The sequence below is a fragment of the Gadus morhua genome, chromosome 8 (genome assembly GCF_902167405.1).
Source record: "Gadus morhua chromosome 8, gadMor3.0, whole genome shotgun sequence".
NCBI classification, from domain to species: domain Eukaryota; kingdom Metazoa; phylum Chordata; class Actinopteri; order Gadiformes; family Gadidae; genus Gadus; species Gadus morhua.
Genome location: NC_044055.1, coordinates 169,692 through 188,180, shown reverse-complemented (window position 1 = coordinate 188,180; position 18,489 = coordinate 169,692). Strand labels below are relative to the sequence as shown.

At 49.6% G+C, this 18,489-nt stretch overlaps 1 protein-coding gene across 3 annotated transcripts in view; it reads left to right on the top strand.

Annotated features, from left to right (window-relative positions):
- The first annotated feature begins 1,744 nt into the window (after window positions 1-1,744).
- The window catches only part of LOC115549294 (unconventional myosin-VIIa), a 44,979-nt gene continuing 28,234 nt past the window's right edge, over window positions 1,745-18,489 (top strand). Inside the window, exons 1-17 of one of the 3 annotated variants that reach the window (XM_030364428.1) lie at window positions 1,745-1,876; window positions 2,187-2,263; window positions 2,591-2,692; window positions 6,078-6,230; window positions 6,572-6,640; window positions 6,991-7,106; window positions 7,527-7,648; window positions 12,852-12,994; window positions 13,327-13,440; window positions 13,672-13,825; window positions 14,069-14,145; window positions 15,568-15,687; window positions 15,800-15,942; window positions 16,675-16,885; window positions 17,209-17,344; window positions 17,432-17,601; window positions 18,115-18,252. In XM_030364428.1, coding sequence (XP_030220288.1) covers window positions 2,252-2,263; window positions 2,591-2,692; window positions 6,078-6,230; window positions 6,572-6,640; window positions 6,991-7,106; window positions 7,527-7,648; window positions 12,852-12,994; window positions 13,327-13,440; window positions 13,672-13,825; window positions 14,069-14,145; window positions 15,568-15,687; window positions 15,800-15,942; window positions 16,675-16,885; window positions 17,209-17,344; window positions 17,432-17,601; window positions 18,115-18,252 — 1,980 coding nt within the window. In that variant the 5' untranslated portion in view covers window positions 1,745-1,876; window positions 2,187-2,251. Of the gene's footprint in view, window positions 1,916-2,186; window positions 2,264-2,590; window positions 2,693-6,077; window positions 6,231-6,571; window positions 6,641-6,990; window positions 7,107-7,526; window positions 7,649-12,851; window positions 12,995-13,326; window positions 13,441-13,671; window positions 13,826-14,068; window positions 14,146-15,567; window positions 15,688-15,799; window positions 15,943-16,674; window positions 16,886-17,208; window positions 17,345-17,431; window positions 17,602-18,114; window positions 18,253-18,489 lie in introns of all 3 variants that reach the window. The other 2 variants (XM_030364429.1, XM_030364427.1) reach the window with 2 other exon arrangements.

Below are 18,489 nucleotides of genomic sequence, written 5' to 3'. Positions count from 1 at the left end.
TTTTTTTTTTCCAACTGGCAACTTAATTGATTCGTAGTCCTGTGACGTACATGTTGACATCACAGTTTTACAATTATTAATTACATCCTCTGCGTCTTCGGGAGGGTATATTTAAGATAATGGGCAAATGACGAATCTCATGTGTTCTTGATTATCATCCGGGTGTGTCTATTTATGAAATGAAACCATGATCCCCGTGGCACCGGGCTGTTTCTAGGTGCGTCTTCGGTCTACTTCGTGGGATTTAATATTAAGGTCAACATTGACCCGGGTCCACCTTTTGGTATTTAAATTGGAAACTTCTTTACTTTTATTAATGATGGTAGTACTCTAATGATAAATCTTAATTATAAAATTATCGGCATCAACCGTTTAGGTAAATGCATTATTTTAAGATCTTAATTTGTTGGTTGACTCATTTTTGACTAACGGAGGTATCACTTGAATTTACCAGCAAGCATTCCTACATTAAGTAGAATTGATTGCCTTTTAAGTTACATAATATAAAAAGATCACCATAAAATAAACAACGCATTGTGAATTGCACAGCGATCTCTTCAGGAACTCCCCCAGACCTCTGTAAGCTGCATCGCTCTTCCAGGAGTCCTGCTTTCTCAGCGACCCTGACGTCTTCCGCTGGGCGATGGATCTCCGCAGGTCAGGCTGAACACGCCCTCCTGCACTCGACCGCCCCCCCCCGCAGTTCTGTGAACTAAACTCTGCTTCCACGTCCGCACAGCAGGGCGTCCACCCTCCTAATGAGGCGAACAATGCCGTGGTTTACGGCGGCCATAAATACATGCTGAATGATAATTAAAATAAACGCAGCAACCAGTTAATTAAGTTCATCTATATTATATATAGAATGATCAGATTAACTGGTTGCTGTATGTTTTACAGGCCGCCTGGGGAAAAGTCCTTCCTGGCATTATTAATGCACACATGTATGTTTGAGTACACAACACCAGATAATACAAAGACGATGGGAAATAGTTTGATCACACTAATTGTTCACTCTGACCTACAGGTTTGCCTGTGCTCTGACGTGAGGCTCCAGTAGCAAAGCTTATTTAGGTTACGTATTTCTTTCGCCTTAGGTTTCTAGTACCTTCCCCGCCTTAGACTCACCCTTATCCACCAGCATACCGCATAGCACGCTTTGGAGTTTGTCCCAGAGAAGCCGGGAAGACTCACCCCTCAATTACTGGAGTCTTCATTTATAGACGCCTTTATGGTTTTATTACGGAGCCAGGGTCACAGCCAAGGTCCAACAGCGCTCTCTTGCTTTCTACCTTATTTTGTTTACGGTTTGTGTACAGTACATGTTCCTCATATTTGTACGAATATTTTGTATTTCAAGGATAAAATGTGTCCCAACGTTCATTTGTTTGTAAGTGTTCTGTAACAGTGATATATAAACTGTATATGCATATTATATTGTGTATATATTTTATAATATAATATTCTAAATATATATGTGTAGTGATTTTTCACATTTTGGATTTGGATGAATAAATAAAAGATACATAACTGAATGTGAATTCCTTTCTCAGGCGTTTGAAGTTGGAATCCAAGGCCTTCCTCTAAGCCAGCCCTTAAACCTAGTCTAACTAGTGAACCCAGAGGAAAAGGACCCCAATCAGGTCGTCCCCAGTGGCCCGCCCCGCCGCCCTGTGACCCGCTGGTTTACTACCCGCTGGTTTACTGTAAAGTCAGAGGGTTCTTCTCTTTTCCAACTCCTTCTTCGTGCAGCTTGAGGAAGTTCAAAGTCAAAGATCCATAAATGATCAGAATCTGGGTGCTATCAGCTGGGCCGTTCCTTTGCCCTCTCACTCTCCTGCCAGAAGGGAAGCAGACCACAGCTCGTCTCCCGGAGGTACCATCTGAGGTTCATTTAAATTGTCAGGATTGTCAGGTAAACCTGTCTTCTATCATGGCATGGTGATTATGTGCCAATAATCATTCTGCCATCGTTTCCCGACCATCGATTAATGGAAACTTGGGAAGTTAAACTTGATCATTTGAACATTTATTTTAGAGTCGACATTGGCAGGAGAAGCGTTTTATCTTCCTAGGTTCTTTTCATCGGTCTACATGTTTACATTCACTGCCAGGAGTGTATATTGCATATGTATATCGATGTGTTTCTGGAACGAGGTCATTCACTCCCTGCACATCTCTGACAGACCTGACAGACCGACTATGCCATCGAGCCAACCTCTGCTTTGTATGAAATAAGAAAAGCTGGGTGATGCTGCGAAAGGTAAGTCCTGACAACGTATGAGTGAATTGAACCGTTAAACACGACTGCTGGGTGATCTGTGATCAGTATTGGTGATCTGTGATCAGTATTGGTGATCACAGATCACGAAGCAGCATTGGTGTTGCTCAATGCTTTCTCCTGCAGCGGTGTCCTTTAAGAAGTCAGTTATTCAGTTATGGAAGAACCATAAGCCGCCAGGAAGGAAATAGTTGATCAGTGGTTTATCTTGAAGGCTTCATGACGCCAGCAGATTGACGTCATATTGATATTATATTTGATATTCAACATGATGTAACTGATGTTCATGCTTTGTGTGTCTCTTTGAAGGGGGAGTGGGTGTGGGTGGACTCCACAATAGGGGTCCCCATCGGGGCCAGGGTGAAGAAGGCCGATACTAACCAATGTCTGTTGGTGGACGATGAGGGGAAGGTAACTACACACACCATCCCTGTGTGTGTGTGCGTGTGTGTGTGTGTGTGTGTGTGTGTGTGTGTGTGTGTGTGTGTGTGTGTGTGTGTCAGAGATTGTGTGTGTCAGAGATTGTGTGTGCCAGTGTGTCTATATGTGTGTGCCAGTTTTAGTGTCTCTATATGTGGTGGTTTGAGATACCAAAACAACAAAAGAACTCCTTGTAAATACCGAGTGTCTCTCTTGAATACTGCTTGGACCCAGTTCTCTGTGGAGAAGTAAATATACGTGTTGTATATATTTGGAGTGCTGATGCGTTACCTGCAGGTTGGTGGATTGCTTGGTCGCACGGTTGCAAAGTTTTCAGCTTGTTGGTTGGTTACTTGGTTAGCTTGTTGGTTGGGTGGTTGGTTATTTGGTTAGCTTGTTGGTTGGTTGGTTGGTTAGTTTGTTGGTTAGTTATTTGGTTAGCTTGTTGGTTGGTTATTTGGTTAGCTTGTTGGCAGGGTTGCCAACAGTCACGCCCCTGGCGTGACTCTCACGCTTTCACCATCAATCTCACGCTGTCACGCACACGCAAGAAATGTCACGCCAAAATAAAAAATCCTCCCGTTCATTTTCTGCGGGAGCAGACTAACAGCTGTATCATCTGCCTACCTACACTGTGATCACGGCAGTATTCTCTGATCGTTGATTCGCTGAAAACCACGCACATGATACTAAGTTGCGTTTGAAAAGGTCAGAGAGAGTTCAGAGCCGGAGTCGGAGCCCACTGATGCGCGTTTGGCGATGGGTCGGTCGCGACCGATTCGTTCACAACGAATGAATCCCGAACGTGAACGACAAGAACTTGTTCCCCAAAACAAGAAGAGCTGGTTCTTTGATTCTTTTTTTTTTTAACATAAAACAAAAATATGGTTACGTAAATAAAATATACAAACGAACAGAGCTTCGTCTCCCCGCCACCGTATATCGATTGAGTCTACAACGTTCTCAAAAATTCAGCCAATGAGAGGTAGCAATGGTGTTGCCATGGCACCTGGGTAAACAAATGACAAGGTGGTACCGTCGAATTTGCGCGCTTTCTCTGTCTGACGTATCTTGGGTCATACCATTCGACGTGGGGGCACTAATATATCCCCCTACATTTCCGAAAATAGACTTGACCTCCATCTGTTTATTGGATAAACGCATTTCCCAATCCCATGAGCCTTTTCTCCATTCTACGTAAATTCAAGAACAAACAAAGAAATTAAACTGCAGTTCGTATTTTTTATTTATGACCATGAAAGTTCTTTAATGCCTGAATTATGAAGAATTAAATGTAAAGTAAAATAAAAATTATAAAAATAAAACCATGAATGACATATAGAGAGTAAGCAAGTGGTATAAATATTGGTCGGACGTTTGCCTATACAAAATAGTATATCTTGTCGATTTTCACAGGGGGTAGAGCTTAGCCCATGGTATATCTTGGAATACTTGAGAATCGGGCGAGCGGCACTTTTAAATTCCCCAAATCTGATTCAAGGTGGCCCAGATTGTACATTTTGAAAAAGCGTTTCCATTCTTTAGCTTTTTTTCATAGATGAGGCTTTATACTAAACGAGGACTATTTTGTTAGTACACTTTTTTAGGGTTAAGGGTCGTCCAAAAAATTAGCCGCTCACACTAATATTTTAGAGTCTCACTCCAGCCAAAGTCCCAAAGTTGGCAAGTTGGTTACTTGGTTAGCTTGTTGGTTGGTTGTTTGGTTAGCTTGTTGGTTGGTTGTTTGGTTAGCTTGTTGGTTGGTTATTTGGTTAGCTTGTTGGTTACTTTGTTAGCTTGTTAGTTGGTTGTTTGGTTAGCTTGTTGGTTGGTTATTTGGTTAGCTTCTTGGTTGGTTGGTTGGTTATTTGGTTGGCTTGTTGGGGGAGCGTGTCTATGTTCCCCGGGTCCTATGTTCCCCGGGTCCTATGTTCCCCTCTTTGTATGAGACTGGGGAACATAGGACCCTTTTTTTATGCGGGGGCATTCAAACCCGGTCTCCCAGATGTCAGTCGAGGACGTTAACCACTGCTCCAAGTTGGACACCTTGGCTGAATTGGAAACCTAGGCTTTTTGGTCAGTGGTTAGAGTTTGTCTTCCATGCCATGGGTGTGTTGTAGTTGATGGGCTGGCAGGTTCGAGACTTGTGAAGCCCTATGTTCCCATAATAGGTTAATAAAGTTTTTTTTTTTCCTGTGTTCCCCTCCTGAAGTCCAATACAAGACTAAGCTGACAATTAAATATATGTTTTGTAAATAAAGTGTGCCAGTGATTATTCAATAGATCAGCGACTCAATAGTTTCCGTTATTAGAGGTGAAAGTATAATGACATTTAGTTTTAAACTCTCCACAAGGGTGCACAATACAATGGAGAACAGGTAGGATAATAAAAGGAAGAGCTAAGCCTTGATGCAAGACAATATGATTAGGGGTGGGAATATACAAACATGAGTAATTCTAGATTTAAAAAGCAAAAAAATGAACTGCAAGGTAACCAGAAAGTAGCTGCTGTGCACATGTAAGTTTTGGGCTGCTTGAGCCAAGGTGCTCCATGCGACGATAGACCTGCTGGCCGTGCTGAGAGTCTACCGTAAAGATTGATAGATTGCGGGGAACATAGGACCCGGGGAACAATAGGGATGACCCCCTTGTGGGATGGTTGGTTAGCTTGTTGGTTATTTGGTGAGATGGTTGGTTGGTTGTTTCGTCAGCTTGTTGGTTATTTGGTTAGCTTGTTGGTTGGTTATCTTTATGGGGTCAGCCCTATTTTCCAACAGTTTAGGACATTTTCAAAATTAGGTCTTGTGTTCCTCATATTTCCCTTCCATTTATGCCCTATCCCAAAAGATTTTTGGAAGCACTTTATAGTAAATTAATGAGTAATCTTTTTGCACAATATTTGGTGAAAGCATAGCAGACAGGATTAGGGTTGGTGCTAACCCGAGCTCAATGCAAGATGTTGTGGCTCAAGTGAGGCCGGATCCAACGGTACCAGTGAGATGTGGGAACATAGGGCTAGGTTAGGGGTGAGAGGTTAGGGTTAGGGGTGAGAGGTTAGGGTTAGGGGTTAGAGGTTAGGGTTAGGGGTTAGAGGTTAGGGTTAAAGCTAGGGTTAGGGTTAGGGGTTAGAGGTTAGGGGTTAGGCTAGGGTTAGAGGTTAGGGTTAAAGCTAGGGTTAGGGTTAGGGGTTAGAGGTTAGGGTTAGGGGATAGAGGTTAGGGGTTAGGCTAGGGTTAGAGGTTAGGGGTTAGAGGTTAGGGTAAGGGGTTAGAGGTTAGGGTTAAAGCTGGGGTTAGGGTTAGGGGTTAGAGGTTAGGCTTTAGGCTAGGGTTAGGGGCTAGAGGTTAGGGCTAAGCGCCTGCGTCTGGTCCCCCAGGAGCGCGTGCTGAAGGCCGATCAGCAGGCCTCAGCCCGGCCCATGCACGCCACGTCGGTGGAGGGCGTGGACGACATGATCCAGCTGGGAGACCTGTCGGAGGCCGGCCTGCTCAGGAACCTGCTGGTGCGACACCGGAAGGGCCTGATCTACGTAGGTCCACGCACGCACGCACGCACGCACACGCGCACGGCACGCACACGCACACACACGGAGGGATGGTCGTTGGCCATGGTTCTTCTGATTCTGTCCGGTTTGAGTTTATGTTTGAAAACATGAAATCGTTTACAGCTGTTCGAGCTATGAATGTATCAAGCTATATATAGATACAAATAAGCCACGTTGGATAATAACATCTGATCTAAAGTCAATCTATGACGGATGAAGGGGAACCACGTGTTGTTGTCTTGCCAAAGCCGGGCGAATGGCAGCTTTGTGTTTCTGTGTGGGCTGATCGTCACGGCGACATGTAACTGTCCTCTGCACTACCACAGACATACACAGGATCTGTTCTGGTGGCAGTGAACCCGTACAAAGACCTGCCCCTCTACACCCAAGAACAGGTGAGGCTTTAAGGACTAGAATATGATTATGGATCATCTTTATTTATACAGCCTTTCAAAACAAAGTGGGCGGTAAAAGCTGATTCACAATGAAATGTTTTTTTTGTCTGTTTTCATGCTGAAGCTAAAGTAACTAAGGATAAATAGCTTCCTTGTAGACCTCGTTTGTGAATGCCCATTCGGTTCCCATTCTCTCCTGACCATCCCTGGTGAGATGGGATCCTCTTCTCATGCTTCCTTCTGAAGGTTTCCTTTCTCCGGATGAGGGTTTTCCATTCCTTCCTCAATAGGTTTCAGGGTGGCCTTGGACCGCTGGGCCTGACACCGTGTGTTGTTGTCTCCACCCACAGGTGAAGCTGTACCACGGACAGAAGCTTGGCGAGCTTCCTCCTCACGTGTTCGCCATCGCCGACACCTGCTACTACAACCTGAAGCGCTACGACACCGACCAGTGCTGCATCATCAGGTCCCACACACACACACACACACACACACACACACACACACACACACACACACACACACACACACACACACACCCCTTTAACCCCAGTATAAGGGAAGGGTTTACGTAAACACACCCACCCACAAACACACACTTAATGAGGGTGTCAGGGGATACACTTTATTACTGTTGTAATGGTTTTTATTCTGGTTTCCTTGAAAGAACAACCAGAGTTACTTATTCACTGATAACTCACTTTCTTGTCTTTATCTATTTCTACCATCCTGTTTCTCTCTGTCTCTCTGTCTCTCTGTCTCTCTGTCTCTCTCTCTCTCTCTCTCTCTCTGTCTCGCCCTCTCTCGCTGTTTCTGTCTCTCGCTCGCACTCACTCACTCACTCACTCACTCACTCACTCACTCACTCACTCTGTCTCTCTCTCAGTGGCGAGTCAGGAGCGGGGAAGACAGAGAGCTCCAAGCTGATCCTCCAGTACCTGGCTGCTATCAGCGGCCGGCGGTCCAACCTGGAGCAGCAGATCCTGGAGTCCAACCCAATCCTGGAGGGTACTAACAGAGACACTGAACCCCCTCCTGGAGGGTACTAACACAGACACTGAACCCCCTCCTGGAGGGTACTAACACAGACACTGAACCCCCTCCTGGAGGGTACTAACACAGACACTGAACCCCCTCCTGGAGGGCACTAACACAGACACTGAACCCCCTCCTGGAGGGCACTAACACAGACACTGAACCCCCTCCTGGAGGGCACTAACACAGACACTGAACCCCCTCCTGGAGGGCACTAACACAGACACTGAACCCCCTCCTGGAGGGTACTAACACAGACACTGAACCCCCTCCTGGAGGGTACTAACACAGACACTGAACCCCCTCCTGGAGGGTACTAACACAGACACTGAACCCCCTCCTGGAGGGTACTAACACAGACACTGAACCCCCTCCTGGAGGGTACTAACACAGACACTGAACCCCCTCCTGGAGGGTACTAACACAGACACTGAACCCCCTCCTGGAGGGTACTAACACAGACACTGAACCCCCTCCTGGAGGGTACTAACACAGACACTGAACCCCCTCCTGGAGGGTACTAACACAGACACTGAACCCCCTCCTGGAGGGTACTAACACAGACACTGAACCCCCTCCTGGAGGGTACTAACACAGACACTGAACCCCCTCCTGGAGGGTACTAACACAGACACTGAACCCCCTCCTGGAGGGTACTAACACAGACACTGAACCCCCTCCTGGAGGGTACTAACACAGACACTGAACCCCCTCCTGGAGGGTACTAACACAGACACTGAACCCCCTCCTGGAGGGCACTAACACAGACACTGAACCCCCTCCTGGAGGGCACTAACACAGACACTGAACCCCCTCCTGGAGGGCACTAACACAGACACTGAACCCCCTCCTGGAGGGCACTAACACAGACACTGAACCCCCTCCTGGAGGGCACTAACACAGACACTGAACCCCCTCCTGGAGGGCACTAACACAGACACTGAACCCCCTCCTGGAGGGCACTAACACAGACACTGAACCCCCTCCTGGAGGGCACTAACACAGACACTGAACCCCCTCCTGGAGGGCACTAACACAGACACTGAACCCCCTCCTGGAGGGCACTAACACAGACACTGAACCCCCTCCTGGAGGGCACTAACACAGACACTGAACCCCCTCCTGGAGGGTACTAACACAGACACTGAACCCCCTCCTGGAGGGTACTAACACAGACACTGAACCCCCTCCTGGAGGGTACTAACACAGACACTGAACCCCCTCCTGGAGGGTACTAACACAGACACTGAACCCCCTCCTGGAGGGTACTAACACAGACACTGAACCCCCTCCTGGAGGATACTAACACAGACACTGAACCCCCTCCTGGAGGGTACTAACACAGACACTGAACCCCCTCCTGGAGGGTACTAACACAGACACTGAACCCCCTCCTGGAGGGTACTAACACAGACACTGAACCCCCTCCTGGAGGGTACTAACACAGACACTGAACCCCCTCCTGGAGGGTACTAACACAGACACTGAACCCCCTCCTGGAGGGTACTAACACAGACACTGAACCCCCTCCTGGAGGGTACTAACACAGACACTGAACCCCCTCCTGGAGGGTACTAACACAGACACTGAACCCCCTCCTGGAGGGTACTAACACAGACACTGAACCCCCTCCTGGAGGGTACTAACACAGACACTGAACCCCCTCCTGGAGGGTACTAACACAGACACTGAACCCCCTCCTGGAGGGTACTAACACAGACACTGAACCCCCTCCTGGAGGGTACTAACACAGACACTGAACCCCCTCCTGGAGGGTACTAACACAGACACTGAACCCCCTCCTGGAGGGTACTAACACAGACACTGAACCCCCTCCTGGAGGGTACTAACACAGACACTGAACCCCCTCCTGGAGGGTACTAACACAGACACTGAACCCCCTCCTGGAGGGTACTAACACAGACACTGAACCCCCTCCTGGAGGGTACTAACACAGACACTGAACCCCCTCCTGGAGGGCACTAACACAGACACTGAACCCCCTCCTGGAGGGCACTAACACAGACACTGAACCCCCTCCTGGAGGGTACTAACACAGACACTGAACCCCCTCCTGGAGGGTACTAACACAGACACTGAACCCCCTCCTGGAGGGTACTAACACAGACACTGAACCCCCTCCTGGAGGGCACTAACACAGACACTGAACCCCCTCCTGGAGGGCACTAACACAGACACTGAACCCCCTCCTGGAGGGTACTAACACAGACACTGAACCCCCTCCTGGAGGGTACTAACACAGACACTGAACCCCCTCCTGGAGGGTACTAACACAGACACTGAACCCCCTCCTGGAGGGTACTAACACAGACACTGAACCCCCTCCTGGAGGGTACTAACACAGACACTGAACCCCCTCCTGGAGGGTACTAACACAGACACTGAACCCCCTCCTGGAGGGTACTAACACAGACACTGAACCCCCTCCTGGAGGGTACTAACACAGACACTGAACCCCCTCCTGGAGGGCACTAACACAGACACTGAACCCCCTCCTGGAGGGCACTAACACAGACACTGAACCCCCTCCTGGAGGGTACTAACACAGACACTGAACCCCCTCCTGGAGGGTACTAACACAGACACTGAACCCCCTCCTGGAGGGCACTAACACAGACACTGAACCCCCTCCTGGAGGGCACTAACACAGACACTGAACCCCCTCCTGGAGGGTACTAACACAGACACTGAACCCCCTCCTGGAGGGTACTAACACAGACACTGAACCCCCTCCTGGAGGGTACTAACACAGACACTGAACCCCCTCCTGGAGGGCACTAACACAGACACTGAACCCCCTCCTGGAGGGTACTAACACAGACACTGAACCCCCTCCTGGAGGGCACTAACACAGACACTGAACCCCCTCCTGGAGGGTACTAACACAGACACTGAACCCCCTCCTGGAGGGCACTAACACAGACACTGAACCCCCTCCTGGAGGGTACTAACACAGACACACTGAACCCCCTCCTGGAGGGCACTAACACAGACACTGAACCCCCTCCTGGAGGGTACTAACACAGACACTGAACCCCCTCCTGGAGGGTACTAACACAGACACTGAACCCCCTCCTGGAGGGTACTAACACAGACACTGAACCCCCTCCTGGAGGGTACTAACACAGACACTGAACCCCCTCCTGGAGGGCACTAACACAGACACTGAACCCCCTCCTGGAGGGTACTAACACAGACACTGAACCCCCTCCTGGAGGGTACTAACACAGACACTGAACCCCCTCCTGGAGGGTACTAACACAGACACTGAACCCCCTCCTGGAGGGTACTAACACAGACACTGAACCCCCTCCTGGAGGGTACTAACACAGACACTGAACCCCCTCCTGGAGGGTACTAACACAGACACTGAACCCCCTCCTGGAGGGCACTAACACAGACACTGAACCCCCTCCTGGAGGGTACTAACACAGACACTGAACCCCCTCCTGGAGGGTACTAACACAGACACTGAACCCCCTCCTGGAGGGTACTAACACAGACACTGAACCCCCTCCTGGAGGGTACTAACACAGACACTGAACCCCCTCCTGGAGGGTACTAACACAGACACTGAACCCCCTCCTGGAGGGTACTAACACAGACACTGAACCCCCTCCTGGAGAGTACTAACACAGACACTGAACCCCCTCCTGGAGGGTACTAACACAGACACTGAACCCCCTCCTGGAGGGTACTAACACAGACACTGAACCCCCTCCTGGAGGGTACTAACACAGACACTGAACCCCCTCCTGGAGGGTACTAACACAGACACTGAACCCCCTCCTGGAGGGTACTAACACAGACACTGAACCCCCTCCTGGAGGGTACTAACACAGACACTGAACCCCCTCCTGGAGGGCACTAACACAGACACTGAACCCCCTCCTGGAGGGCACTAACACAGACACTGAACCCCCTCCTGGAGGGCACTAACACAGACACTGAACCCCCTCCTGGAGGGTACTAACACAGACACTGAACCCCCTCCTGGAGGGTACTAACACAGACACTGAACCCCCTCCTGGAGGGTACTAACACAGACACTGAACCCCCTCCTGGAGGGCACTAACACAGACACTGAACCCCCTCCTGGAGGGCACTAACACAGACACTGAACCCCCTCCAGGAGGGTACTAACACAGACACTGAACCCCCTCCTGGAGGGTACTAACACAGACACTGAACCCCCTCCTGGAGGGTACTAACACAGACACTGAACCCCCTCCTGGAGGGCACTAACACAGACACTGAACCCCCTCCTGGAGGGCACTAACACAGACACTGAACCCCCTCCTGGAGGGCACTAACACAGACACTGAACCCCCTCCTGGAGGGCACTAACACAGACACTGAACCCCCTCCTGGAGGGTACTAACACAGACACTGAACCCCCTCCTGGAGGGTACTAACACAGACACTGAACCCCCTCCTGGAGGGTACTAACACAGACACTGAACCCCCTCCTGGAGGGTACTAACACAGACACTGAACCCCCTCCTGGAGGGTACTAACACAGACACTGAACCCCCTCCTGGAGGGTACTAACACAGACACACTGCAGTACTGACAGTACATCACCCAGAGGCAGGGGCAGTGCAATGAGGAGGGAGGGATGAATGCATGAGGAGGGAGGGATGAATGCATGAGGAGGGAGGGATGAATGCATGAGGAGGGAGGGATGAATGCATGAGGAGGGAGGGATGAATGCATGAGGAGGGAGGGATGAATGCATGAGGAGGGAGGGATGAATGCATGAGGAGGGAGGGATGAATGCATGAGGAGGGAGGGATGAATGCATGAGGAGGGAGGGATGAATGCATGAGGAGGGAGGGATGAATGCATGAGGAGGGAGGGATGAATGCATGAGGAGGGAGGGATGAATGCATGAGTTTTTCGATGGAGTGAGTGAATCGTTTGGGAGTGAGTGAGTGAAGGAGGGAGGGAATGAGTTTGAGTATGGGTGGGTGATTGAGTATGGGTGTGTTTTGATAGTTAGGGAGTGAGTTAGCGTGTGAGTGAGTGAGGGCGGGATGGAGTGAATAAGTGAATTTGTGCGTTATTGAGTAAGTAAGTATATTAAAGACTAAGCGGGGCGTTATGTCATGGAGCTAGTGAGCTGAAACTCATGAGCGCCTCCGTCCTCCCCCAGCCTTTGGGAACGCTAAAACCATCCGCAACGACAACTCCAGCCGCTTCGGGAAGTACCTGGAGATCTCCTTCAACCAGGACGGGGCCATCGAGGGGGCACGGGTGGAGCAGTACCTTCTGGAGAAGTGCCGTGTCTGTCACCAGGTGGGACCCCCCCCTCAATACGCCAGCAAGATGGAGGATCCATAAAATACCATACCTTTACCAGTCACATCCGTTACATGTATTTAACCTCTAGACCTCCGGGTTAAGCCCCCCATCACTGCCCCTCCCAGAGCTAAACTAAACTCAAATATTTGGTCGATATTTACTTTTATTTTATTTTACTTTGCTTTTCAAAACCTCGTCTTTTAAAAAAACATTTTTCTTTGGCTTCGTCAGAGAAACGTCATAATGAGTGAAATTAACCATTCTTCCTGTTATTTAACGGTATTGTTTTGGTAAACATTTGGGCTAAATGCTAACGACCCCCCCAGGCTGAGGCAGAAAGGAACTTCCACATCTTCTACTGTATGCTGGCCGGGCTGACAGCAGAGCAGAAGAAGAAGCTGAGTCTGAAAGATGCCAAAGCGTACAAGTTCCTCACTCGGGTATGGAACTCTCTGTTGGATGTTTGATTGTTCCAGTCCCGTCAAGTGTTATTGTGTATTAAGATTTTGTGAATTATAACCGAATCTCATACATACTGAAAATACCTCCCCATAAATACTTAGACTATAGCTCTTACTCATAGTCACAGGGCAAACAGTTGGTAAATGTACATTTGTTAGTTTCTTCGATGGTTAACCTCTGACCTATGAGCCGACTCCCCGGTCCCCCAGGGGGGCAGCATCGTGTGCAACGGTCGGGACGACGCCAAAGACTTCGGCCGCATCGGCAGCGCCCTGAAGGTCCTGACCTTCAGAGAGAGCCAGAGCTGGGAGATCTACAAGCTGCTGGCGGCCATCTTGCATCTGGGAAACATCAGCTTTGAAGGCAAGGCCTTCCTTCTGGAAGGGCTTCTGGAACGGCTCAGTTCTGGAAGCGAAAGCAGGCCACTGCTGTTTTAACGAAACAAGAATACTGTTTTTAACTATTGAGACTGAAATAGAGTATCACAAATTCAGTCCAGATAATTAGTATGGACCTACCCAAGTAAATAAAATGTATATTTTAAACTACGTTTAATGCATTAAAATTGTCTAGAAGATGTGGTTTGATGGATCTGTGCCTCTACAGAGACGTCCCAGAACAACATGGACAGCAGTAATGTCTGCAGCTCAGAACATTTCTCCCTGGCCTCCAGCATGCTGGAGGTAAGCTGACTGTTATCAGCCCACCTCACCCTCGCTCCTTCACAGGCAGGAAGCACAGGGACGCACTACCCTCAACTGAACTCTCTACACAGGGAGGGTAACAGAAGGCCCTCTACAGGGAGGGTAACAGAAGGCCCTCTACACAGGGAGGGTAACAGAAGGCCCTCTACAGGGAGGGTAACAGAAGGCCCTCTACAGGGAGGGTAACAGAAGGCCCTCTACAGGGAGGGTAACAGAAGGCCCACTACAGGGAGGGTAACAGAAGACCCTCTACACAGGGAGGGTAACAGAAGGCCCTCTACAGGGAGGGTAACAGAAGGCCCTCTACACAGGGAGGGTAACAGAAGGCCCTCTACACAGGGAGGGTAACAGAAGGCCCTCTACAGGGAGGGTAACAGAAGGCCCTCTACAGGGAGGGTAACAGAAGGCCCTCTACAGGGAGGGTAACAGAAGGCCCTCTACACAGGGAGGGTAACAGAAGGCCCTCTACAGGGAGGTTAACAGAAGGCCCACTACAGGGAGGGTAACAGAAGGCCCTCTACAGGGAGGGTAACAGAAGGCCCTCTACACAGGGAGGGTAACAGAAGGCCCACTACAGGGAGGGTAACAGAAGGCCCTCTACACAGGGAGGGTAACAGAAGGCCCACTACAGGGAGGGTAACAGAAGGCCCTCTACAGGGAGGGTAACAGAAGGCCCTCTACACAGGGAGGGTAACAGAAGGCCCTCTACAGGGAGGGTAACAGAAGGCCCTCTACACAGGGAGGGTAACAGAAGGCCCTCTACAGGGAGGGTAACAGAAGGCCCTCTACAGGGAGGGTAACAGAAGGCCCTCTACACAGGGAGGGTAACAGAAGGCCCTCTACACAGGGAGGGTAACAGAAGGCCCACTACACAGGGAGGGTAACAGAAGGCCCACTACACAGGGAGGGTAACAGAAGGCCCTCTACAGGGAGGGTAACAGAAGGCCCTCTACAGGGAGGGTAACAGAAGGCCCTCGACAGGGAGGGTAACAGAAGGCCCTCTACACAGGGAGGGTAACAGAAGGCCCTCTACAGGGAGGGTAACAGAAGGCCCTCTACACAGGGAGGGTAACAGAAGGCCCTCTACACAGGGAGGGTAACAGAAGGCCCTCTACAGGGAGGGTAACAGAAGGCCCTCTACACAGGGAGGGTAACAGAAGGCCCTCTACACAGGGAGGGTAACAGAAGGCCCTCTACAGGGAGGGTAACAGAAGGCCCTCTACAGGGAGGGTAACAGAAGGCCCTCTACAGGGAGGGTAACAGAAGGCCCTCTACACAGGGAGGACATAAGATGGAGATGAGGAGCAATGTGTGGGTCCAACATAGGGGATGTTAGGTGATGCCTACTCTCCACCTGAATACAGGTCTGCTGAACGTGGGTGCGTTTGTTTTACCCTCCAGGTGCCAGCGGACGTGCTGGAGAAGAGCATGACCCAGCGCTCCTTCCTGACCAACAGAGAGACCGTGACCAAGCCCCTCAACAAAGAGCAGGCTGCAGACTGCAGGGACGCCCTGGTCAAGGTATCAAACGCACCCCTCAATCTCTGTCAATGGACAGCAAAGGTGAAAGCAGGTGGAGAGGTCCTGTGTGCGCGTGACAGTGGGAACGTTGTGTATGTGTGGAACGTCCCAGGCCGTCTACAACAAGATGTTCCTGTGGATCGTGGGGAAGATCAACGGCATTATCGGCAAGGCGGTGAAAGAGGACTCTGGCTCCTCCCATCGCTCCATCGGCCTGCTGGACATATTCGGCTTTGAGAACTTCTTGATCAACAGGTAAAGACCGTTTCTGACCGCAGCCCGCGGCCGTCTATTTGACCATCTCATCAAAACTGTTGGTTTATGAGAGGGTGAGCTGACCCCATTCTACAAGGAGAACCTCTGCATTAAAGTGTTGGTTTATGAGAGGGTGAGCTGACCCCGTTCTACAAGGAGAACCTCTGCATTAAAGTGTTGGTTTATGAGAGGGTGAGCTGACCCCGTTCTACAAGGAGGACCTCTGCATTAAAGTGTTGGTTTATGAGAGGGTGAGCTGACCCCGTTCTACAAGGAGAACCTCTGCATTAAAGTGTTGGTTTATGAGAGGGTGAGCTCACCCCGTTCTACAAGGAGAACCTCTGCATTAAAGTGTTGGTTTATGAGAGTGTGAGCTCACCCCGTTCTACAAGGAGAACCTCTGCATTAGGCTACATGAGAGCGAGTGAGAGGGGCGTGGTCAAACGTTGCCAAACCCCAGGTCCCTCTAGCACGAGGTTAGGGTTAGGGCTAACCCTAACCCTAAACCCCAGGTCCTCTCTGGAAAAAAGCGATCTCGCCGAAAAGTAGAAGACTTTTTGTGTTTACAGAGAATTTCCACCAACATTAATTACCAACATTTATGAGCAACAGTAATAAATGTGAGGGTGCCTTCCCCTTTAACGTCAGCTGATGCTTTATTGCGGGGGGACAGTAATAAATGTGAGGGTGCCTTCCCTTTAACGTCGGCTGATGCTTTATTGCGGGGGACAGTTTCGAGCAGCTGTGCATCAACCTGGCCAATGAGAAGCTCCAGCAGTTCTTCGTGGTGAACATCTTCGAGCTGGAGCAGAAGGAGTACCTCCGGCAGGGCGTGGTCTGGGACAACATCACCTTCAGCGACAACAAGCCGACCCTGGAGCTCCTGGTGTCGAAGCCCTGCAACCTGCTGGCCATGATCGACGAGGAGAGCCAGTTCCCCAAGGTAGGGCCTGGGTACCCCTCGGAGCAGAGCGCTGGATCCCGCCCCTGGACCACTGTTTGGAGACGGTGGGACGGACTAGTGGAAGGGTTGGATGGATGGTGGATGAATGAATGAGTGGGTATATGGACGGATGAATTGGAGGTTCGATCTATGTATTGTTGGGAGGGTGGAGGATGGAGGGATGATGGAATAACAATGGATGGATACATGAATTGCAAGGGCGGATTGAGGGATGAATGGATGAGAGGACAGATGGGAGGACAGATGATTGATGGGTGGATGAATGGATGGATGATCTCTTCGTGTTTCTCGTCGTGTCCCAGGGCACGGATAGCACTATGCTGTACAAGATGAACCAGCAGCACAAGGAGAACAAAGGCTACGTCTCATCAAAGAATGAACACGACAGCCAATTTGGCATCAAACACTTTGCCGGACAAGTTTTCTACGACTCTAACGGTATCCAACACATTACCAGTCGAAACGGATCGTTCAAAACATTGTTCAACATGATTGGTGAAGTTAAGGAGCTTTTTTCTCTTTCAGGATTCTTGGAGAAAAACCGCGATGCCATCAGCTCCAACATCATCATGATGATCAGCATATCAAAGAATAAGTTGCTTCATGACATATTTAAGAGTGAACTTTCAAACAAAGGCGTGAAGAAGTCTGCGAACAACAAGGTCACCATAATAACTCCCACGCATTCCCTACGGGTATGTAAATTGTGTGGCAAACTTTGGGGATTTGATCAAAGGCAGTTCAGAGTGAACACAGATAGTGGTCTATGAGTAGCAGATCAGAGTCAGGCATCTTAACTTGGACGTTGATTAGAGGGGATTGAAGCCAGGACCTTCTGGCTCAAAACTCTTTTGGTCACATGCATGAGAACACCAGTACATTAAAAAGCCTTTCATAAACATGAAATGTTCAAAGTCCAGGCATCCTAAACTGTGCCCACAAGTAAAGAAATGTAGTACATATGATCAAAATAAAAGTAAAAATAATAAAAACGAGAGAGAGATAAAACAAAAAAAAGTGATTACCGCTGCTATTTAAATTGCTCCTGACCACTAACCGCTACAAGACACAGACAACCAAAACAAACCTGTTGTCGAGTCATTAGATCCAGTTTAGCCTCCAACCACCCCCCCCTAACCCCCCCCCCCCCCCCCCCTAACCCCCCCACCACCACCCCCCCTAACCCCCCCCCCCACTCTGCCCTACAGGCCATGGGGGACAAGAAGCAGATGCCCACGCTGAGCGGTCAGTTCCGCCGGTCGCTGGAGTCCCTGATGAAGGCTCTGGACGCCTGCCAGCCCTTCTTCATCCGCTGCTTCAAGCCCAACAAGGACAAGAACTCTGAGGTGAGCCGCAGGGCCAGCGCGCTGGGGTTACCCTTATCAGCATGCCGTCCGCAGCGTCCGCAGCGTCCGCAGCGTCTGAGGATTTAAGGTTCCTGAAAAACGGAAATAGGAATAAATAATAATAGTTACTCAAGATTTTTTCAACAGTTCAAAAGTACATAAGTGTTTTTACAATAAAGTAACACATTTATGCAAAACTGCATAAGTTCAGTCAGTTCATCAAAAAATTGGGGAGGG